We start from the raw sequence: 24281 nt of genomic DNA, 5'->3' as shown, positions 1-24281 counted from the left end.
TTGGTTGGGTGCTGTTTATTTCTTTTACTGTTGTATTTTTAACTGGGTTTTTAATTTGTTATGTTTCAATTAAGGTTTTGTTTTTAATCTGTATTTAATTATCATTAGCCATCTTCAGCGCCATTTGCTGGCAGAAAGGCAGGATATGAAGTAATTAAATAAATACATGGTGTGGTAGGAAATTAGACCTGCACCTGTATTGGCCTCTGGCTCCTATTGGCCATATACACAGCTGGGGTTCCAGAGACCCTTCCCAGCATTTGCCATGCTTGCCCTGTGGTTCTGAAGAGGCAAGCGACGCTGTTGGCTTCTCATGCTTGCAGCAGTGCCTCATTTTTCCTAGCAAAGGGGGGCAGGACTGACCAGAGAAAATAGGAGGAAAACGAGTGTTGTGACTCTGTGGAAGGGGCGAAGGATTTACTGATGGTATTGTATTGGAAAATGGAAAACATCTAATAAGCTGTTCATAACACAGAGATAAAAGAGTGAACATGTGAACTGGTCCCAAGGGCCAGGAGTTGCATTCTGCCATGCTTCCTGTATTGTAAATTCCATAACCATGGGAAGGAACATGATGTAGGTAGCAGAGGGCAAGATAATTCAAGGGACAGTAATGGGAAAGGTGAGGGAGAAATGCTAGTGACAGCAGCTGCATCTAGAGTAGCATACTATAAGTACACCCTGGCCATACATGAACTCTGCCTCCCACTATAACGTTCTGTGTTTAAAAAAAAGAAAAGAAAAAGGCAAAATAGCATAATTTGCCTCATTCAAATAGATCCCACTCCCAAGTAGTTTACTGAAGATTAACAATGGATCAGAGATCATTTTAAGGCTAATATTCAACACATACTTCCTTGAGAGCAGCTGGGATCTTTTTCTGCTTTCTTCCAGATGGGATACTGTGCAACACTGTAGACAAGGCACTAGATGGAGATCTGTGGTTTACCGGAGACCCATTTTTAGGAGAAGTACACAGATTATCTGAAATGGAAACAACAGTCACACTAGTCTTGTATTTCAGAAAAAAATAGGAAGCACAGCTTCCTGTTTTTTGTGAATTGCAAGTTTTACATGCACACCACCCACCCACCCACTTCTGACAGTATTTTCATAAGTGACATGAAATGTAACTTTTTGTTTTGTCTTGTAATATTTGTACATGTGTGAGTAATTCTATTGCAGTTTTGAGTGTTTTGGAATCCATATCCCCCTTTCACAGTCTTACTTGTGAACACAGCTGGAGTAATAGTACTAAAAGATTTGTGTAGGAATGGATGATTAAAATAACTGTCCAGGCTCTTGCTAAACTGTACTCAAATGGATGCATGTTTTTCCCAACATTGCATGAACTCAAAACAAGTCTCTGCAAAATACAATTTAAATTAACAGATGTGCTTATGTAAAACATTTTCAAAACAGCAAAACAAGAAAAGATGATTAATATGAGAGGTATATTTTTACCTCTGGAGAACCATAGTGTTAAAAACTAAAGCAGGAGGAGTAGGCAGTTTGGTGACCAGATTTTTTTGACCAGCATGGCTAATGGTTAGGGATTATGGGAGTTGTATTCCAAAACATCCAGAGGGCACTGGGTTGCCTACCCCTGAACTAAAATGTATGTTACACAGTAATGCATTACATTTTCCTTCAGGAATTTGATTCTGTTCTATTTAATCCTTAAATAACTGCCACAAGCTATACTGAAATAAGGAATGTCCTGTCCTAGAAATTACAGGCTCTGAAAAGAAATTTGAAGCAAAAACAAAGTAGCAAAAACGAAAAGCAAAGTTTGTACCATACCCTGTTTTTGTAGTTCCTTAAAGCAATAATCACATACTCTTGCAGGGTGATTTTTCATGTAGTCTAATGCATGCTTATTTGATGAACAAGCTTGGCAGATTATCTGGAAAAAAGAAACATACAGAGTGTGTACACACACACACACATACACACCCTCTACACCCCTTTCAAGCCTTGCTTCTGTGTGCATATTTGAGGACCTGGGGGAAGTCTTGCTTCTCTGTGTGCAGCTGTGTGCAGGGATGTTGGCATGTGTGTGGGTTGCGGGGGGGGGGTAAAAACTTACACCATCAGTTTTCCTTCTGTGAAATGGGTATTTTGTTGTGCTATGTGGGATCAAATATGGGATTTGATACTGGACCTCAAACATAACCTCTGCCTTGTATTCAGTTTCTTGAGGAAGTTACTTGCCCTTTGTGACTAGGAAGGCACTCACAGCAGCCATTTTGTGGTGATGCCCAATGACACTTCCTCATATTTCCAAATGTGCCTTCATGCTCAAAAGAGTTGGAGTCCCCTGAGGGTCTTAGGAATTAGATATTGGAGATGGTGGAGGCAGGGAATACAGCCATAAGACTTTTCCTACTTTTGCACACAATGACAACTCAGAATATATGGGTTGTTGTTGAATCGTGGGGCTGTTGCTATGTGCAAACCCTGCACTATAGCTTAACTACGGGTTGTTAACCACTAACAACCCAGGAAGAGAAGCCATGTTTCGTTGCTGGGTTGTGAACTCTGGGCTGTTTGTGATTAACAATCCATCGTTAAACCATAGTGCATGGTTCGCACATAACCATGATTCAGTAACAACCCACAATTCAATGACAACCCATACTCAACCCGTACTCTCAGTTGTTGTTACATGCGAACCAGGTCTATGGCTCAGTTCAGATGTAATGATAAACTATAGTTTAGCACTACGGGAACAAGCTTGGTTGGCCTTGAGCTTGCATGTTCCCTTCTTCTCTAGCTGCAAGCAGGAGATTTGAAGCATACACTTTCTTGTTTAACCTAACATGAGGTTCTCATGATGTCTGAAATGGGAACTCTGGTTAGTTTAAACCAGGGTTGGGCAACACCTGACCCATGGGCTGCATGTGGCCACCACCAAAATGTACAGTAGCAGAACATCTGGTGGTTTGCCACAAACCACTACAGAAGGGTAAAATGGACACATTTGGCTTGAAAACAAACAAAAATATGTCCATTTTACCCCTCTGTAGCAGCTTGCTGCTAAAATTCAGAGGCAAACTGCTGGTTTTTTGGCTGCCAACAAATCTGTCATTGGCAGAAGTGTGGCCTGTGGGGGGGGGGGGTGCCCATGAGGTCAGAAGTAGCTTCTGGACTTCCCAAGTTACCTACCCCTGGTCTAAATTATGGGATTTTTTAAACAAAGCCAGGATCAGAAATCATGGTGGGCTGCATCTGAGCACATAATGTTCAACCATAAAACAAAGCCTCCCCTACACAAGACTCACTTGCTTCCCACTCTGGCTTGACCATGAGGAGTTTCAAAGCCTCCATTTTTTTAAATTAACCACATCTTCTTGTGTCATCCAAACCCAGACAAACTGTTGTTAAATGTAATGATGTTAATGAAAAGAAGCCAACTTCAAAGTACAGCTTGCATTCTCGTTAGGGTTAGATGGTGAGCTCATATTACACCAATTCTATACCGGCTGCACTGGTTGCCAGTGTGTTTCTGGGCCCAATTCAGAGTGCTGGCATTGACTTTTAAAGCCCTAAATGCTTTGGGTCCAGGTTACTTGAAGGACCACCCATATCCGTATGAACCTGCTCATGTTTTAAGATCATCTTTGGGGACCCTTATCTGGCTTGCCAATAAGATCAGTAAAGATGGGGTGCACCACTTCTCTGTAGTGGCCTCCACCCTATGTAATCCCTTCGCAAGAGACATATGGCTGGCTCCTTCTGTGGCTGCTGTTGAGGGTGCTGTAAAACCATGCTTTCTCTGGTTTTTAATTGAAAAGATGTTATTGCATTTGCTGCTTCTACGTAATCAAAACTTCCAATCTCCTCCTTGCAGCTGTGTCAGAGGAGGGTGGGGGGAGCAGAAAGGCCCGAAACTATTAGTCATAGTGTGCAAGCTATATAGTGAAGATCACTGTAGCGCAAAATTGCAACATCTTCTCCAAATCGCAGTACTTCATTAGTAGGCTGCAGTCCAGCTAATGCGTATTTTAACTAATAGAGATGCAATATAGCTATGAAACTTTTCCAACCTTCCCACATGCTCGGCAGTGATGTCTTCTCCATGTCAGCGTGAATTCACTAGTACAAATCATACACATGGTAGCTCTAGTATCAGGAATCCAGATTGGAGCCTTTGACCCTATAGGACTATCTTCTTCCTCTTTCTCTACGTCTGCCTAAGGAAGTGAGAGAAGGATGACTTGATGCAAGGAAACCTCACATGTTTATGGATGTTTAAAACTTCATTTTTTCTAATTAGGACTGTATATAGTACATCTGTTCAATTATCAATGACATCAACACATTTTTAAAGAGCTATAGTTTCCAGAGGCACCATTTCAGATTTCAGTGTGCATTGGAGTGGGAGACCAAGTTTCTGTTTGGGGAGGGGGCGAGGCGGAAGGAGATTCACATCTAGGTACAAAAGTGCTCTTCCGTATATTCAAGATAAATTGCAAAAAGAGCAGTATATTTTAAGAGCATTGATTGTACCTCATAGACTGTACCTCATAGAGTCATAGAGTTGTAGGGGCCCTTGTAGGCCATCAAGGACAAATTCATGGAGGATAAAGCTATCAATGGCTACTAGTCCTGATAGCTATATGCCACCTCCAGTATCAGAGGCAGTATGCCTATGTACACCAGTTGCTGGGGAACATGGGCCGGAGGGTGCTGTTGCACTCATGTCCTGCTTGTGGGCTTCCTGTGGGCAGCTGGTTGGCCACTGTGTGAGCAGAATGCTAGACCAGATGGAACTTGGTCTGATCTAGCATGGCTCTTCTTATGTTCTTGAGTCAGACCTCCTCCCCAGTACATGAAATCCAGAGGTAGAGCATACCCAACAGATGGCTACCTAGCTTCTGCTTCAAGACCTCCAGTGAAGAAAAGCCTCCCCTCCCTGGTAATTGATTTCTTTGTCTAAAATTGATCTAACCTTGAAGATGTTTCTCACAATGTTCAGCCAAAATCTGTCCTATAGCGAACATGGTAGCTACAGAATTGTTATTAGCACATGTCAAACATGAAGACACCCCCCGCCCCCCCGAAATGGCAAGTTGTACCTTTGGCATGCATAGCCAAGTATATGGGTCCACTGTACAGAACCAGTGAACAGGATCAGAATGGTAGGTGCTCCTGGCAAAAACAGATGGGTTGGGACAGGGCATGACTTAACTCCAAGACAAAATATACTGGCAATCAATAGAAAACTTACCTCTTCCAGACTTTTACTAGGGTTAAAGGTTATTCTTTTCTTTGTATAGTCTTCAATTGATCTGGAGATAGCTTCTAACCATTCATCTCTTTCTGTGGCAGAACTGTTGGGGGTCAAATATATACTTTGGTTAAGCACACTCTCACACAGCATTACTAAGGGTGCAATTCTATGCTTGTTTATACAGAAAAAAAGTCCCACAATTCCCAGCATGCCCCAGCCAGCATGCCCGGCTGGGGAGTTGCATGACTTTTTCTGTTTAAACACACATAGGATTGCACCTTAGGACGCTTTCCCTTTTTATCACAACATTTAGCTATGAATTCACATGTTTTGGGGCAGGGGCAATAAACAATACTTTGCTACCCAAGTATACATAATTTTGTGTCTAGAGAGCTTACCTTGCTGACAGAATGAAGGACCGTTCTACACTTTCTATGTTCAGTTCATTCTGGTAAGCTTCATGGGTTGGCTTTCTAACCTGACAAGGAAGCAGAATGAATAATCCAGTTGTATTTGGTTTACCCAGAAAAGGAAATGTCCTGTCAACTTGTCATGTCAAAAGGCTTAGCAAAGAGAAACAATAGGCATTACAGACAAGCACAATGCTTTGAGAAGTCAGAAACTACAAGGCAGAGGATGATGACAATATAAAGAGAAAAAGAGTAGTTTTTAATGTGACACAGCCCAAATATGGAAGTAATATAAGTCATGCTTAGGAATATAAATAACGCAGAAGGAGCTGAAATGATCAGACAGATACAGCAGGGGGCAGGGGAAGGGAGCAGGTTTCCCAGGTAACAGGAAAAGAAGGTTGGCAGTTGCTGTGGAAGGATGGGGAGAGAATGAAGAGCTGGAGTGGGAGAGTCATGTCTGACACAGAGGTAAGCTAAAGAAATTCTTCATGAGACAAAGAAGAAAGCAGTGAAAAAAGTCGAGAATAAGCACCCAAGAAGCAGCAGACTGAGAGTAAAAGATCTGATAGAGAAGCAGTTACGGTTAACAGAAGAAGCGTCTGTTCCTGAAAGAACCAAAGATCTGTGCTGTGTGTCTGAAGGAGGGACTAAGGGGTTTATGTTTTCTGATGGAACACCTCTGGAGGTTGAAGAAAGGAGAGACAGAACTGCAACAGACTCACTGTAGCATACGTGTTACCACTCGTTGAAACTGTATTTAATTAAATGTTGGAAACACTTGTTTACTCTGGCATCATTGTTATATCTATTAACTTCCCTTTCTTTATTATCTGAATTCTGTACTTACCCTTTATTTTATACATGTGTGTTAATCTTGCCCTGTTGTTTAGATCTAACTACATTTCTAGGAACCTGGGGTTCACTATGGCAGGGTTAGCAATATTTATGATTGGAACACCATTCCAGAATGTCTACATAGAGTAGGGATGGGAATCTCTGGCCTGGAGGCCAATTTGGACCACCAAGGCTATCCATGTGATGCACTGGACCTAAGGTGAGTTCTATTTACCTTTCCAAAGCATGTGCCCCCCTGCCCTGCTGGCAAGGCTAGTGTGTAAGGGGATCCCCACCGTTATCAATGACTGGAGATAAGAGCAGAGATTCCTTTCCCCACTAGCTTTGCCTACCCTGCTTCCTCTCCGATGGGGGACAGCATGGGGCAGGCAAAACCACCCTGGCTGAGATGTAGAATGGAGGAGCACTCTTCCATCTGGCGCCTTGGCCAAGGTGGCTTTGCTGTGCGCTGGCTTTCCCCAGCTGGGGAAAGCCTGCTCACAGCAAAGCTAGGTCCCATGTACCCATGAGCTATGATGCACCTAAGCTAAGGCACCATGTACCCATGAGCTATGATAGTCCAATACCATAGCCACTATACCATACTGAGATCAGAGTGGCCCAGGTTCAAATTCCCACTCAGTCACAAAGCATACTGGATACCCTTGGGCCATTCACCATCTCTCAGTCTACTTCACAGAGTTGCTGTGAGGATATAAGGGGAGACCACGTATGCTGCCCTAAGTCCCTTGGAGGAAGGGGAGGATAAACATGTAATACATTATAAACAAGAAAACAGACTGTAGAGCAGATCCTCCATACATTTAAGAAGGATTTCTTCTAAGAAAAGCACAGAAGTCTCCATTAAATACAGGCATTATCAGTAAACCAAAGATGGTATTCTTTAGCAAAGGTTGCAGCGGAACAGCTGATCTTTGTCTTAGCACCCTTTAATGTTTTATTACAGAAGATTTTGGTGCAGGAGTTCAAGCTATGTGTTACAAGGCATGACAGGGAGAAATTTCATTCACTCACTTTCATTCCAGCCAATGACAGCATGTTGTTGAGTTTATGCATTCCAGACTGTACAGGAGTTGTATACAACAGAGCATCATTAAACTGCAATATAAATATGATTGAAATTACACTGTATTTAAAATAAAGGAAATGTGTACACTTCAGTGCAAACTTCCACCTACACAGGGCAGGCAACAGACAGTCAACTCTGCCCCTCATCACCACCCCCACCACCATGGTGGGCATGCAGCAATGTGCTGTGACCAGGCATGGCAACCCAAGCTCATCCTCTCCCCGAGGAGCATCCTGGGGCCTTAGACATGTAAAAATAATCATGGTATCTTACCAAATACACAAAGAAATTGGGTAGTATCCAACTGTGTCATTCCACTAGTGCAAATGATGTTGCGGTAGGGAAACTGAACTACGCGCAAGAGAAGAATCCAACTAAAGTCACTTCTGAGAAAGCACAGTCGCGAAAGTGGTTTTGCGTAACTCTTGTGCAACCCATTGTGCATTCCTGTTATGCAGCTGGTTATGCAACTGCTTGCACCCACTGTGCAACATGTTGCACGATGCATTGTGCAACCAGTTGCACAACTGCTTGGACAACCAGTTGTGCAAGCATAAGGGGCAACCGCTTGCGCAACGGAAAGATTCAGCGGAGCTCCGCTAGCACTATTTGAGTCTGTGGAATGTCACCGTTGGATCCTGCCTACTGTGGCTGCATAACTTTCCTGAACGATTTCATCAATGTTCCTTCTTTGAAAAAGACCTGGATGATCAAGCACGCATCCATTATTTGGGGAACCAGTGTGAAGGATATGAACCCTATGATGTTGAACTCCCACCCCTCCAGATAGGTACTATTGCAGCAGATTGGTACCATTCTTTAAAGGACTTGCTAGTCTAACTAGATAGTAGATGTCTGGATTGTACATAGACCTTGGCACATCTGAAAAAGTAGCCTTAGTTTTTACAAGAACTGAACTTTTAACCTGAACTTTGAGAAGAACTTTTTCAAAAAGTAAAGGCCCCTAACCAGGAAAATGGGAAGAGTGCTGCATTGCACTCATAGAAGATGAATTCAGGAAGCCACAGTGAAGGGAAAAACAGCAGTACAAACTGCAGTATAAATTATTCAAAACCATTAGCTGAACTTGCTAGTTATTTATATTTGTAGTGGGACTGGCTGCACCATTATGAAAGTACTCTAGCATTAAGCACGTAAAAATGCTCATGGTATCTTACCAGAAAAAACACTCGTGGCTGCATAACTTTCCTGGACAGTTTCATCAGTGTTCCTTCTTTCAAAAAGACCTGGATGATAAAGCAAATAAATAAATGTAGAGATCAGCTGCTGAAGGCATACATTCACTCAAAAGAAAGGGAGCTTCTGTACTTTTAAGAGATTATTGACATACTAACCAAGAGCCTGACAAAGCAACGGGCCCATGGAGTCAGGAGCGGAGAAAGAAAAAAGGAAGGTGAAAATTGCCAGGAGAGGAGCAGCTACCATTAGCACTAAAATTAAGTCTGTACAGCCAGGACGCTGCTGCTGCTGTAAGTCAGGAGGGGAGAAGGCGGAGGCCGCATTTTGCATATAGGCAGTGATCTCGCACGTAACAACAATCCATCGGCTTAAAAACTGATGGGTTGTTGGGAATGAGCAGGAGAGGTGCCTGCAGCATGCCAGCCTCTTCCGCTTTACCGCACAACCAGCTTCTTTGTAGGTTGTGCAGCGTGATGTGCAAACCCAGCAGTTAACCCACGGTTTGTTGCTGGGTTAACTGCTGGGCTGTTTAGCCTCTAAACAACCCAGCAGTCTGGGTTCGCACATCATGCTACACAGCCTATGAAGGAGCCAATCATGGATTGTGCTGTAAAGCGGAAGAGCTGGGCACACTACAGGCAGTGCCCCTGCTCGTGCATGACAACTCATCAGTTTTTAAACTGATGGGTTGTTGTTATGTGTGAACAGGGACAAGGGAGAAGCTGAATTTCACATGTTGAATTTTAGTTGGGATATAATGCAAACCTAGACAGGGTTGGTATAAGCAGAGCTTCATGGAGCATCAGAAACTAGAATAGTGGATTGTGGTAATGGTACCAGGCTTTGCTTTCTTTTCCCTCCCACCATGGCAGTAGCACTCTTGCCTTTGGAGAGGAAATGTTTACTAACAGATTTCATACAATCATAGAATAGTAGGGTTGGAAGGGGCCTATAAGACCATCAAGTCCAACACCCTGCTCAATGCAGGAATCTAAGTCAAAGCATCCCTGACAGATGGCTGTCCAGCCTCATCTTGAATGCCTCCAAGTGCAGGAGAGCTCACCATTTCCCTAGGTAATTGGTTCCATTGTCGTATTGCTGTAACAGTCAGGAAGTTTTTCCTGATGTTCAGCTGTAATCTGGCTACCTGTAACTTGAGCCCATTATTCCGTGTCCTGCACTCTGGGATTTGGAGGTGGGTAATGAAGCAAAGAACCTAGTCCATCTCCCCACCCTCTCTTTTAGAGCTAGAACCCACAACTGGGCTACAAAATTGGCATTTAGTTTTCTAATAATCTCATTCATACTCATTAGTGAACTTACCCTCCCTGGTTGTACAATTTCATGGTGACCATTTAAACTGTACTGTATTTGTATAAGCTTCTGAAAGTTATCCTAAAGGGTGAAAGTATAAAGTCACTGTAAACAAATGGGCATGAGAAATATTGCCAATATAAGATACAATCCTTTCAAAGCACCAGAGAGCCACATTGGAAGCTAACTCAAACTGTCTTCAGAAGTGCAGACACTTCTTCTGCCCTAAATTAGTCACACTTCCACGTTCTATGAAATATACCACTAGAAACTTCCTGCCCCTGGAAGTCAGGCAGGCACCAAGTCTGTGCTGCTTTCGGCACCTCCTGAAAACAGCTCTTTTCCAGGAAGCATTCCGTAGCTGACCAGCTAGTTTTTATTGGTATTCTGTTTTTAAAAGAACAATTTTAAAATGTTTTTATCTTCTTATTATTTTACCTTTTATGTTCACTGCTCCAGAATCTGTTTTAGATGTGGAGCAGTATATAAAGGTTGTGAAACAAACAAACAAATAGAAGCCACACAGGGAAAGAGGATTTTCTGAAGAGCAGAATTAGAGAAGCTACAAGCTGGAGGTTCAGGTCAAGTCTTATGGCTTGAAATTACAGGCTTAGTTCTAAACACAGGCTGCATTCACACAAAAGGGGAAGTCAGAACTACTGAGAATTACTGTTGTATCTCCAGGTGCCTCAAGAGGGAATATTAGAGATGAGGGGTGTTGGGGTTAAACTGAGGTGGTCTGTAGCTGTGTTTGCACCAAACAGATAAGGCAGAACTGTTGAGAATTCTGGTTCATCGGTAATGAGCAAACATCCTGTCTGATCACTCCTGCTTGGGTCCTCTTGCAAAGAGGAGCAGCTAAAATAGCCAGGAACTTACCAGCAATAAAAAGCTTAGTGTTGTGTCTGAACCCGGATCCTGGCTTGTCAGGATGTGAAGAAAACTACAAACCCCGGCTTCAAACTCTGAGTAGTTAGAGGATACAAGCCAGGAGTTTGGGTGCAGATGCAATGCTAGGTTTTCTGTTGCTAGTAAGATCATGCTTACTTCAGCCACTCCTGCTTACAGGAGGAGCCACACTGGAATGATCAGTCAGCATGCACCAATATGCTTTCTCGTTACTGATAAGCCAGAGTTTGCAGCAATTCTGCCTTACTGTTTTGTGCAAACACAGCTACAGACCACCTCAATTTAACCCCAACACCCCTCATTCCTAACATTCCCTTTTGAGGCACCTGGAGAGACAACAGTGGGAAAGGAATTTTTTTTTTTAAGCAGGACACTTAAATATGTGTATTAGGCTGCTATTCTGGAAAAGTCATCCCAAGGTGGTAAATGCCAATATTAAAATTACAGTATTACATTAAAGAACTTTGAAATTTAAAAAAACACTGAAGTAAGCATAAATACCTTAAAGCAGCTATTCTGGAAAAGTCATCCCAAGGTGGTAAATGCCAATACTAAAATTACAGTATTACATTAAAGAACTTTGAAATTTAAAAAAACACTGAATACCTTAAAGCAGCCTTTCCCAACCTGGTGTCCTCCAGACATGTTGGACTACAACTTCCATTATCCCTAGCCAGCAGGCTCAGGGATTATGGGGGCTGTAGTCCAACACCTCTGGAGGGCACCAGGTTGGTGAAGGCTGCGTTAAAGTAGGATTCAGCCAGTAGAAACAATTTTTCAGCAGCCTGTCCAGTAAGAGTACATCTGTTAAAAGCCACTTGAAATAGAGGCTGTTAATGTCTTCTTGAATGCCAAGACTGAAAATGCCAGCCATACATCCCTTGGGAGGGAGTTCCACAAAGTAGAACTGCAAGTGCTAGCTTTCAGCCTGCTATCTATTTCCAGAGTTTGAGCCTACTCACAAAACAAGAACCCAACCATGGTGCAGTTCAAAATGGTGGCTGCACAGTGGGGCCCAGTTATGAACAGCATAGAAATATGGTAACTAGAATTGTTTTAAACATGCTGCTGATGAATTTTTACGTGTACAACCATATAAATTCCACAACTGAGATACTACTTACTCCCTGTTTCATAATGTCATTGGCGTGGTTGGCCACTTCTATGACAACAGCAAGGGCATCTTAAAAGCAAAACAGAATTGATGTTGTTGTTGCTATTTGGACTACGTGGGTCAGTATGAAGAACACAACCAGTTCTATGGAAAACACACAGTCTTAAAGAGTAACTGAAAGGAAATAAGGGAAATTGTTATCTATGTGGCACTCCAGTGGTGAGTGGGGCTGCAGGCAAAAGGGGTAGGGTCAAAGCAACAAAAATACCAGCCCACTTTAGCTTTAAGCTCTTACTGCCAGTAAGCAACCCTTAGGAGAGGCATTTTAGAATGGGGGAAAACTGCATAAAAACTAGGAAACCACCAAATGATTACCAGTCACAGGAAAGGGGCATGGTCATCTGGGGAACGAGATGAGCCGTATTCTGCTCCCCGGCCTGAGGTTCAATACCTCTGCTTTAGAGCCGGCTTCATGCATCAGTTCCAACACAGCTTGGAAAAAACAATCCTTGCATTCGCAGAATGGACTTGGACCCAGTCGAACTTCCATAACTAGAAAAGTGTGGGGGGGGGGGGCAATTTCTGCTGATTCCCCCATTTCCCTCTCAGGAGCTTGTCATGCTGTTCCAGAGTACTCCTCAACCCTCCAGAGCAGGCGTTTAGAGGGCACAGGAGACTGCAGGAGAAGGGGGAGCTGGGACCCAGGAGCAGAACACCCTTCACAGAACTCTGGATCCAACCCCAGGACTGTACTGCCAACCAAATATCATAAATTACTAAGTTCAAGAAGATTTGCATTTTTCATTAAACTAGAGTCTAACTATAAAGCAATTACCTTGAGTATCTCTGAAGTCCGCTGAATCTTCTAAAAGGTTCTTTAAATAATCTGTGGAAAGAGAACATTATTAAGGAAGAGAGCAGAATGCTGCGTTAAGGAAATATCCAAGGTAGGTTAGGTTGAATAGTCAGAAATTTATTAAAGCACATCACAGCCATGGGAGAGACAGACGAAACTGTGTCTCTCCCAAATAAAAGAAACAAGATGCATTTATTTAGACTGAAAGTTGGAGAACAAAGAAAATATACTTACACATGCTCAGAAACCAATTAGTACTCAGCAACAATCTTATCAGCACAGCGGCCTTCTTATTTTTAGGGATGAGTTACTTTGGTGGATAGGAATTTCTTGCTTATGAGCATGTTACAGTTACCCCCCCCCCCTCTCTCTCTCTCAATCCCATCAGGCACCTTGCCTCAACCAAACTACTTACAAGGCCTAGTCAGGCCTACCTTCACAGCTGCTATTTCAATGAACAATCACAGTATATTGTGTTAACTAAAGAATGCAACCAATAATTAGTGACATATTTGAAAATGTGAAAAAAATCTTGCACGATCTGAATAGGACAGAATTTGCATTATAAACATTTCATAGAATAGTAGGGTTGGAAGGGGCCTACAAGGCCATCGAGTCCAACCCCCCAAATAACAAATAACGAAGAAATTTGTTATTTCTTAGATCAAACATTCTGAAAAGTTGAGATATGAAATAAATTGTTATATTGTACATAAGCAGCTTGCCTTTCATTGAAATGTGGGACCTAGAAGTGGTTAATTTTTGCTATATTATGCTTTCATGAGAACATAAGAAGAGCCATGCTGGATCAGACCAAGGGCCCATCTAGTCCAGCATTCTGTTCGTACAGTGGCCAACCAGCTGCCCACGAGAAACCCACAAGCAGGACATGTCATGTGCAACAGAACCCTCCCACCCATGTTCCCCAGCAACTGGTGTACATAGGCATACTACCTCTGATACTGGAGGTAGCATGTAGCCATCAGGACTAGTAGCCATTGATAGCTTTCTCCTCCAATAACTTGTCTAACCTCCTTTTAAAGCCATCCAAATTGGTGGCCATCACTACATCCTGCGGTAGCCAATTCCATAGTTTAACCATGCACTGGGTGAAGAAGGACTTCCTTTTACCTGTCCTGAATCTTCAGTGCAGTAAGAATGTCCTCTGTTTGTTTATTAGTCACATTTATGTACTGCCTTATCTCCTAAAAAGCCATTAAAGTGGTGTACAACCATTTAAAACAAAACCATACAAAAGCATTACAAATTTAAAAAATATAAAAACATTAAACTACATATTTTAAAAAGCTACATTTTATTTATTTAAACAAACAAACAGAAAAGATGCGCCTTTATAGCCTTTCTAAAGGCTAAGAGAGTGGGGCCAATCGTAGTTCTTGAGAAAGCGCATTCTGTAGTTTGGGAGCAATACAGGAGAAAGCCCTTTCACATGTGCCCAACAAAAAGACCCCTGTGCGTTGTTGCTGAGTTTGGAGACACATGATACCATGTTCTAACAGCACAATACTATGCAAGTTTAATCAGAAGTAAGCCCCACTGCATTCAATATAATTCATCAATATAATTGTACAAGATGTTTAAGCAAAGCAACAGCTACACGTTTATTTGCCTTATAATCTATTTTGCCTTTTGGCCACTAGATGGTCCTGTTTTACCACATAATTATTCCAACCAGAATTAGGGATGTACGAAAGTTCCGCCATGGATCTCGGGGAGGCCAAATGCCAGCGCATTCGGCCCCCCGAAATCGGTGGCGGAACAGCCCACCACCACCCTGCCCCCCCGGGAAGGGACTTACCTTGGGTGGATCTTCCTGGCGGCGACAGCTCCGGCGGCAGTTCGGCGGTGGCATTTCCAAGTTAAAAAAAAAAAATGTGATAGGTTACGTAAAGATTTACGCAGCCTATCACGGCTGACTTAAAAAAAAAACAAAAAAAAACACACGTGTAGACGCTACGCTATTTGCGTTCCCCTTATTTTCACTGTCTTAGTCTACATAAATGTTTACGTAGACTAAGACGTGCCAAAATAAGGAACACAAATGGCGGTGGCCATGGCCACCGCCATTTGCGTATGCGCGTGTTTTTTGTGTTTTTTTTAAGTCAGCCGTGATAGGCTACGTAAACATTTATGTAGCCTATCACGGCTGACTGCAGGGATGCAAACGGCGGCGGCTACAGCCGCCACCATTTGTGTCCCTGCTAGCCAGCGGCCAGATGTCCGGCTGCTGGCGGCCCCGGCCGGCGGCTCTGCAAAATCGCTGCGGAGCACAGCCAGCCGGCCAGGATTCGGGGGGGGGGGGAGGAACGGAGCACCTTCCCCCCCGGCGAGGATTCCGGGGGGAGGGACAGAATGCCTCCCTCTCCACCATCAGCATAATTCCCAAAAGGTAAGTGATTTTCGTACATCCCTAACCAGAATTAGGGAAGTTGGAGAATTCCGCCACAGATTCCAGGGAGGCCGAATGCCAGCACATTCGGCTCCCCGGAATCCATGGCGGAACGAAGCCACCCACCCTACCACCTCGTGAAATGGGCCCGGAATGGAGACTACCTTTGTCGGCTGTTCCGGTGCTCCCTGAATGGCGGCCACGTCTGCGGCCACCATTCACCTCTTTCAAAAAGCCGTGATAGGCTACGTAAGTATTTACGTAGCCTATCACGGCTAACGCAGAGACACCATTTGCATCCCTGCAGAGGCTGTGATAGGCTACGGAAATATATATGTAGCCTATCACAGCAAAAGGCAGGGGCGCAAATGGCGGCGGCTACGGCGGCCGTCATTTGCGTCCCTGTGCAGCCCAGTGGCCGGATGTCCAGCTGCGGGAGGCCCCGGCCGGCGGCTCCACGGAGTCGCCGCGGAGTGGAGCCGGCCAGGGAGGATTCCAGGGTGAGGGACGGAGTGCCTCCCCCCCACCGCGGATTGCCTGGTGCGGAGCCCGGTAAGAGTTTCGTACATCCCTAACCAGAACAGAATTAAAAATTGTAATTACATGACAGAAAACCTCAGACACATTGATTTCAAAGAGACTTAAAAGTGCTTACTGTAGCTGTCTTGCATCCTAACATAATTAAATGTGTATTTAAAACATTTTGATCCACTCTTGAAGGGGAGCTGGGATCACATGCAGCACATCTTCCTGAAACAGATTGCTTTCTCTCTCCCCCGCAGTCAGAAGAGAGCAAGAATCGTGGTGGGGAATAACAGATGGGGTCAGATTGGAAGACAATGCACCAGCCTGGCTGTTTCACAGCTATTAAGAATCTAGCTGAAAGCTATACAAAAATGCCAGGAGACCCAAGCAGGTCTTGACTGAATGGTCAGAGTAGAGACAGACTTTTTCCTAGGGATTGTTACAAAGATACATATTTATTTAACGCATTTACAGTAAGGACCAGAAATATTGGAACAAGGATAACTGGTTTGGCAGTTGGCCTCCATACACCACCACATTGAAGGTGAAAGGAAACACACCCAGATGGGAACAAAGTCAGGACTTTCAGCTGTAATTCAAGGGGCTTGACAAAAGTGGGCACTAACCATTCAGGAAGGACAGCCAGTGGCATACACACACACCCATCGTTGGTGGCTCATAAGTAGTGGAACAAACCAACATCATTTCATACTTAAGGATTGCCTTTAATACCTGGATGAAAATCCTTTGCAGTCAATGACTGCCTGAAGTCTGGAACCCATGGACATGACCAAATGCCGAGTTTCCTCCCTCGAGATACTTTGCCAGGCCTTGACTGCAGCTGCCTTCAGCTGCTGCTTGTTTGTGGGTCTTTCTGCCTTCAGTCTTGTCTTCAGGAAGGGAAAAGCATGCTCTATTGGATTGAGAGACTTGGCCATTGAAGAACATCCCGCTTCTTTGCCTTGAGAAACTCTTGGGTAGCTTTTGCTGTATGCTTTGGGTCATGATCCATCTGCAATATGAAGTGGCGTCCTATCAGTTTGGCAGCATTCGGCTGAATCTGAGCAGAAAGTATAGCCCTATACACTTCAGAATTCATCCTACTGCTTTGATCAGCAGTCAGGTCATCAAGAAACACCAGTGACCCGGTTCCATTGGCAGCCATACGTGCCCATGCCATAACACTGCCTCCATATTTGACAGATAATGTGGTATGCTTTGGGTCATGAGCTGTTCCTTTCCTTCTCCATACTTTTCTCTTCCCATCACTCTGGTACAAGTTAATCTTGGTCTCATCAGTTCAAAGTGTGTTTGCTGGCAAAGGCTAATCTGGCCTGTCTGTTCTTGAGTGTTACCAGTGGTTTGCACCTTGTTGTGAAGCCTCTGTATTTACATTCATAAAGCCGTCTCTTGACTGTAGATGTTGACAGTGACATGCCTACCTCCTCAAGAGCGTTCTTGACATGGCTAGATGTTGAGAAAGGGTTCACAACATCTAGCCAGGTGAGCAGAATTCTGCGGTCATCAACTTTAGTTGTCTTCCGTGGTCTTCCAGGCCTTTTGCTGTTGCTGAGCTGGCCAGTTAATTCCTTCTTTTTCAGGATGTTCCAAACTGTGTGTTGGCCACTCCCACTGTTTTTGCTATCTCTCTGATGGGTCTATGTTGTTTCCTCAGCCTAATGATGGCCTCCTTCACTCGCATGGACACCTCTTTGGACTTCATGTTGGGAGTTCCAGTGAACAGCTACCAAACGTAAATGTAACACTCAGAACCACCTCCAGGCCTTTTATCTGCTTGATTGGTCATGGGGTACCCAGGAAACAGGCCACACCTGGCCATGCAGCTGCTTGTCAGCCATTCGTTCCATTACTTATGAGCCACCAACGATGGGATGTGTGTATGCCAAACCCCTTGAATTACAGCTGAAAGTCCTGACTTCACTTCCATCTGGGTGTGTTACCTTTCAACTTCAGTGTGATGGTGTACAGAGGCCAACTGCCAAACCAGTTATCCTTGTTCCAATATTTCTGGCCCTGACTGTATATCTATAACCCACCTTTCTTCCACCATGGAATTCAAGATGGGATGGCTGAAGTTCCCAGGTTGTCTCTCATCTAAGCACTAACAAGACACAGACCTGCTTAGCTTCAGCTGCCTCATGTGCCCTCAAGACCATGCATTGGCTCAGACTGGGCACATTCTGCTACAAATACCACTTTCCATAATGTCTGTGCTAATTTGGAGATGATTAATAGCAGCATGCTGGTTGATCTTTCTGCTTGCCTGTTTGTGCAGATCTCGCACGCAGGACTGCTGATTATTTCCAAGTGCTTTTCTAAGTTTACAGCAGAATATTTAACATTGATTTTCTATAGCCACATGCACTGAATATACATTTTATTTTCAACAAAAAGATTTTTTTCACATTAAAGTCTAAACATTTAATGGGATGGGCAATTATGTGAGACAAAATTCCACATTGTTCTTCCTAGATAAATACAGCATTTTTGGAATATCTCTCATAAGTAGTGCAGGGGAGAAAACTTACTATTTATGCAAAGGCTGAGGAAAGTAGAGCAGTATAAATGCTTTTCTGGCAAACAAACAGCACTAGAGAAGGATGTTACAAATAATAATAGCACATAGGAGGAAGAAGTGAAGGATATGAGTAAACGGAAGGAAGGGAAATAAATAAACAATTGCCTTAAATCACTGGAAGACCTACTCATTTTGCTGCTGTGCTCTATTGGAATTCAATCAGTCAAGGATTAAATTGAGCCACGGCTCCCCTAGAGCTCCACTCCAGAACTGGTTTTCCATGTTTTAAGGAAGACCCCTGGAATATGTAAATAAGTATAAGACTGTCTCTTGGGCTGTGTTTCCACCAGTAATTTACTCCATGCTGGCTGCGCGGTAAGGTCTCTGTGCTTCCATGACGTTGTGGCCATTCAGCACCAGCCCCGCATTTTATCGCTGAAAAACCACTTCTTCTGAGACTGGTTATAGTCCGACTTTTCCAGCTTACTTTGGCTCCATTACCGACCTGTTTCCACAACCCCACTGGGTTTGGTATCATAGCCTGCCCACGGGGCGTGTAGCCCGGCCCTTCTGGGTGTGTTCCTCATGACCTCAGTGACCCAACCCTTTCCCTCCCTGTTTTCCAGAAGTTTCATCACCGTTTTGGAGCAGGATGCCAAGCAACCAACTTTTAAAACATCATTGAAAATAAGCACTAGAACACTAGTGCGTATAAGCCTGCTATTGTGGGCAAGCAAGTACTCCCATTACAGCCTGAAAATCAGGTTTATCTCAGATCACTTCCACAGAACTACATGTGGGGTGGATCCACGGCTAATATTCCTTTCTGTCATTTGGACCAGGGAAATGCTGCCACAAGCATCATAGTCTAGTTTTCATATTACATGCTAAGTCACTATCTCATTATCACACCATTGTACCGGTCTTCGATCAGTATGCACACCCTCTACGACAGTATCGTCCTATGACTCTATCACTCAATTGCGAAATAGCACTAACAGGCATTTGTGCTATTGCACGATAGCACATTTTCTGGAACAAGCCCCCTTGACCTCAACAGGAGTCAGCAGGCACCCCTGGAATAATGCACTATCACACGATAGCACAAATGCATGTTAGTGCTATTTCGTAACTGAGTGACAGAGCCATAGGAAGATACTGACATAGAGGGTGTGCACACTGGTCGAAGACCTGTGCAGTAGTGTGATAATGAGATAGCGACTTAGCGTGTGCCTGCTAATGCGGTAGCCTTAATGGTACCTCCTAATATGGTAGCCTGCTATTTAGCGGGAAAGGGGGAAAAATGGGAAAAATCGGGCTTACGTCCAGGAAGTCTACTCAGAAGCAACTCATGTGGTGGTCAATAAGGCTCATTCCCGAGGTTGCCATTAAGGGGAGTACAGCCTGGAGGGGGGAGCCTCTCCGATTGTTCCAGCAGCCCCTGCCAGTCTGACCATGTTCACTTCCAATCCCCCCACCCCACCCAGAAGTATGTTTCAGTCAGCGAGTGGGGAGAGGAAAGGGGGCCTCGAATAGAGGAGGCAGCAGGAACACAGATGAGGTAATCAGACCCAACCCAGACTCCATCCAGCCATCAAGAAAATAATTTGATTATTTAGCTCAGTGGAAACAGCACGGAGCTCCAAGCTACAGCGATAAGCCGGGACTTTAAGCACTGTGGAAACTGGAAAAGGAGCAGATGCGATTGGGGAAACACTGCAACAAAGTTAAAAGCCAGGTGAAGCCAATAGTGTGGAAACACAGCTTTGGATGTATGCCAAATGCCACTTCCACTACCAGTAGCCACAATCTACTCCAACTATTCCAAATTAGAAGGAAGAGCATCTAACTCAGGCTTTAGCCCCCATGCTATAAGCTCGCCACTTTAGCAAGTTTATAGTATGGGGGCCTCATTATTATTATTATCATTATCATCATTATCATCTGCTGCTGCTATGATTGCATTCAGAAATCTTTACATCGCTGTGGGGAACCTGTGGCCCTCAAGTTGTTGTTGGACTGCCATCACCCCTAGCCAGCATGGCCAATGGTGAAGGATGAGGGGAGAAGTAGTTCAACATCTGGAGGGCCACGCATTCCCGACCCTTGCTTTGTACCGTATTGCAAATCTACTGTATTATTATTTACACCACCACCATCACTTTACACAGCGCATTACAAAACAACATAAGCAAGAGAGACAGGCCCTTCCCCAAGGTGGTTAGAGTTTACATTTTGATTGGGGTGGAAGATGGGAACAGGGGATGAATAAGAGCAAATGCAGTTGCAGATACTATGCTTCATTAGAGTTGGAGATGAGGTGAGAAACAAGACTGAATTACCATTTCATAGAGATACCTCCTAATTTACTTTCCCCCCAGCTCCCATTTGCATGATACTTAGCTCTTGTGTGGGTGTGGAAAGGAAATTAGATTTTCTATATCAGAAGAATGCAATGGCAAATAAAGGTTAACCATGTGTCTTAGAATATTATGTCTTCCAGCACCTAACAAATGTATTAACATACACAATTAATTAATTAATTAATCATGTTGTTTCTGCATGAAACAGCAACATTCAAAAGCACAATGACTACCTTATTAAACAGAATAGCACTTGCAAATCTAACAATGTAATATATGTCATCGAATGTCATCAAGTGCATGTAACCGGGTTGCCACATGCAGTATGTTGGCAAAACCACCACAGGGTTCATGTCAGGTACAGTAACAAAAAAGACAGAACAACCTGTTGCGGAACACTTTAATTCTGATGGCCACAGCCTTTCTTTCAGACATGGCAATATTTCCAATTTGAACATCTAATCCAGCATTCCTTGAAACAAGGGAAAACGATAGATAGATAGATAGATAGATAGATAGATAGATAGATAGATAGATAGATAGAAAATTGCTATTAAATTTGTCTTTTGGGGCTACAATACTGTTGTTTCTCTAACAAGGAATTTTTGATTCCTTGTTAGAATCAAACAAGGAATCAAAAAATTCCTTCAGGAATTTTTACCATGGTTCAGTCTGACTGTAGCCATAACTTAATATAGTGACAAATTCCAGAATAGTTTGCTGTTTTGGCAACACTGCAACAGTTGTTTTGGACTAACAGTTCAAACCTATGCATGTTTACTCAGATGCAAGTCCCACTGTATTCGATGGGTCTTAGTGTGCACAGGATTGCATCCTAAAAGTCCTGCAGTGCACTCAAGATCAACAAGATGTACCATAAGCTTTTGTGGGCTTGTGCATGAAGATATCATCCAACTAAGAAAGTGGACTTTTTGCTCATTAAAGTTTATGCCACAATAAATGTGTTAGTCTCTCAAGCCAGAATTCTTTATCATAGCCTAATGGTTAATGTTCAGTAATGATTTATAACAGACACGTGACTGCAAAAATGTACTTCTGGCTTTCCATATTCAAAACAGGTGGATTCTTCCATCAGAGGATAATTCCCTACAGTTATTATTTAAATGTCCACACTCCTTTCCTCTAGGAAAAGTTTCTGATGCGGGATAAAACTTGTGACCACAAAGTAGATATTGAACACATGCTTCCAATTCCATGCTTTTCACAAATAAGAAGTGGAAAATGCAGGCCTACAACAGTCTTACTGGAATTACTGAGCTAACCGATGTAGGCTACAATAGTGCATCCTGTTAGAAATACTTAAATCCCATTGATTTCAGTGGAATTAGAGCAAAAGTAACTGAAAGCAGGAGGGATACATTATTTCAAAGCTCCAGGTATGCAGGAGCTCCCTGTTTTTATCTAAAAACCACTGTGCGTGCTCACAGGGATTCCATATTGTCCACATGAAGTTTTCTGCTGCTAATATCAAGGAATGGAGAAGCTCTCATGTGCACAGAACTGTATGTACATGCAAATGTATGTATGTATGTATGTATATCTGTACATATGTTTATATGTATAGAAGAGTTTTAAAGAAATAATCATACTTTCCTGGCACAAGCCATACATGTTTAGCAATTGGCATACACAGTCCTCTAAGCAACTAGCAAAATGACCTATTTATTCATAGTTGATTAATCGAAGAGTCATTTCATCACAGATAGAATGCTTAGAATATACAACCCTCTGAATTGTCACGGAGGGAAGACAAATTGTGAAATTATTTCTGCATTTCACTCCATGGTCTCTTAAACTAAGAGCAACAACATCAAAACCAACATTTACCGCTCCTGACCTGCCAACGCACTAACATGACACAAAGAAAACAAAACAGACCGAGGAAGTCTGAACAGTGTGGAATTCACTAACTCAGCATAAATAGTGTTCTCTGCATCTTTGGCAACGGAGTTAACCTTTCTGCAAAAAACCTACAGAAATATGAAAGCAACAAAGAAAAATGTTTTCATTTCAGGGAAAATGGGTAACATCTGGCTCGACTACATATGATCGACTACGGAGTGCAGCACTGAATTATTTCTAGCAGAGCAGCCCCACCTCCATTATTCATTATGAATACAATCATGTAAGAGTACTGAATAGCTAGATGGGAACAAACAGCCAGAGAAAGGAGCGTAGGTTAATGCTAGTGCACAGAATTCATTCCTCCCGCCCCAAACTTCACTGATGGTGGAAAAGTGATCAATAGTTCACTATTTTGTTTCTGTTTCTTTCCATTTTCTCCTACTAGAAGCGGACACAGACTCATAGAATAGTACAGTTGGAAGGGGCCTATAAGACCATCGAGTCCAACCCCCTGCTCAATGCAAGAATCTAAGTCAAAGCATCCCTGACAGATGGCTGTCCAGCTTCATCTTGAACGCCTCCAGTGTGGGGAGAGCCCACTACCTCCCTAGGTAATTGGTTCCATTGGTTCATATTGCTCTAACAGTCAGGAAATTTTTCCTGATGTTCAGCCGGAATCTGGCTTCCTGTAATTTGAGCCCATTATTCCATGTCCTGCCCTCTGGGATGATCGAGAAGAGATCCTGGCCTTCCTCTCTGTGACAACCTTTCAAGTACTTGAACAGCACTATCATATCTCCCCTCAATCTTCTCTTCTCAAGGCTAAACATGTCCAGTTCTTTCAGTCTCTTCTCAGAGGGCTTTGTTTTCAGTCCCCTGATCATCTTTGTTGCCCTCCCCTGAACCCTCTCCAGTTTGTCTGCGTCCTTTTTAAAGTGTGGTGCCCAGAACTGGACACAATACTCAAGATGAGCCCTAACTAGTGCTGAGTAGAGGGTAACTAGTACTTCCTGTGATTAGGAAGCTATATTAATGCAGCCCAAAATAGCATGTTTAATCTTTGAAAACGAGTGGTCATCCTCAATTCATATTGTGGTGAATATCAAAGTAACTTATTGAGTGGGTTTCTACCATAGGTTTCTGTGTGTGTGACAGGACAGGCACACATGCTGCTGCAGCTCCCATTCCTTACCAGTATAATAACAGATGGGGCCCCAAGTTTGGCTTTGAAAGTGAGAAGGAGCTGAAGACTTTTTTTACACAATAAAACATGTCAACAATATTTTCTCCAGGCAAATGCTCACAGATTGGAACTTCCCAACTTTGTTTCCATGTTCCATGCAATTATATACCAGCCTCAGCTATTGCTACAGATCTAGACAAAGTTTACACTGGGGTTGTTGTTTTTTTGTTACTCAAACAATTGAGTAACAAAAGTACTTAATAATTGAGTAACAAATGTACTGCTACTCTAGAGAAAATAATTTTTCCCTGACGATCTGTATAATACATTAATACGATATGCCTACAAATTTTTCCTTTTAAACCTTGGCAACTAAATTTTAGAGAAGAAACTCACATTATTGTTTTCTTACAACTGATAAGAGTAATG

The 24281-nt window shown here is 43.2% G+C and overlaps 1 protein-coding gene across 3 annotated transcripts in view; it reads right to left on the bottom strand.

Moving 5' to 3' along the window:
* The window catches only part of FGD6 (FYVE, RhoGEF and PH domain containing 6), an 82858-nt gene that overhangs the window by 5722 nt on the left and 52855 nt on the right, over window positions 1–24281 (bottom strand). Inside the window, exons 9-18 of one of the 3 annotated variants that reach the window (XM_084810257.1) lie at window positions 12946–12996; window positions 12121–12179; window positions 10097–10168; window positions 8752–8820; window positions 7519–7602; window positions 5635–5714; window positions 5234–5336; window positions 4050–4196; window positions 1804–1906; window positions 854–984 (exon numbers count right to left, since the gene is read on the bottom strand). In XM_084810257.1, the coding sequence (XP_084666383.1) occupies window positions 854–984; window positions 1804–1906; window positions 4050–4196; window positions 5234–5336; window positions 5635–5714; window positions 7519–7602; window positions 8752–8820; window positions 10097–10168; window positions 12121–12179; window positions 12946–12996 (899 nt within the window). The remainder of the gene's footprint in view (window positions 1–853; window positions 985–1803; window positions 1907–4049; window positions 4197–5233; window positions 5337–5634; window positions 5715–7518; window positions 7603–8751; window positions 8821–10096; window positions 10169–12120; window positions 12180–12945; window positions 12997–24281) is intronic. The other 2 variants (XM_084810259.1, XM_084810258.1) reach the window with 2 other exon arrangements.

Source organism: Heloderma suspectum, chromosome 7, assembly GCF_057233095.1.
Source record: "Heloderma suspectum isolate Gila_16-S chromosome 7, 16-S_ref, whole genome shotgun sequence".
NCBI classification, from domain to species: domain Eukaryota; kingdom Metazoa; phylum Chordata; class Lepidosauria; order Squamata; family Helodermatidae; genus Heloderma; species Heloderma suspectum.
This window is presented reverse-complemented; position numbering and strand designations above follow the sequence as displayed.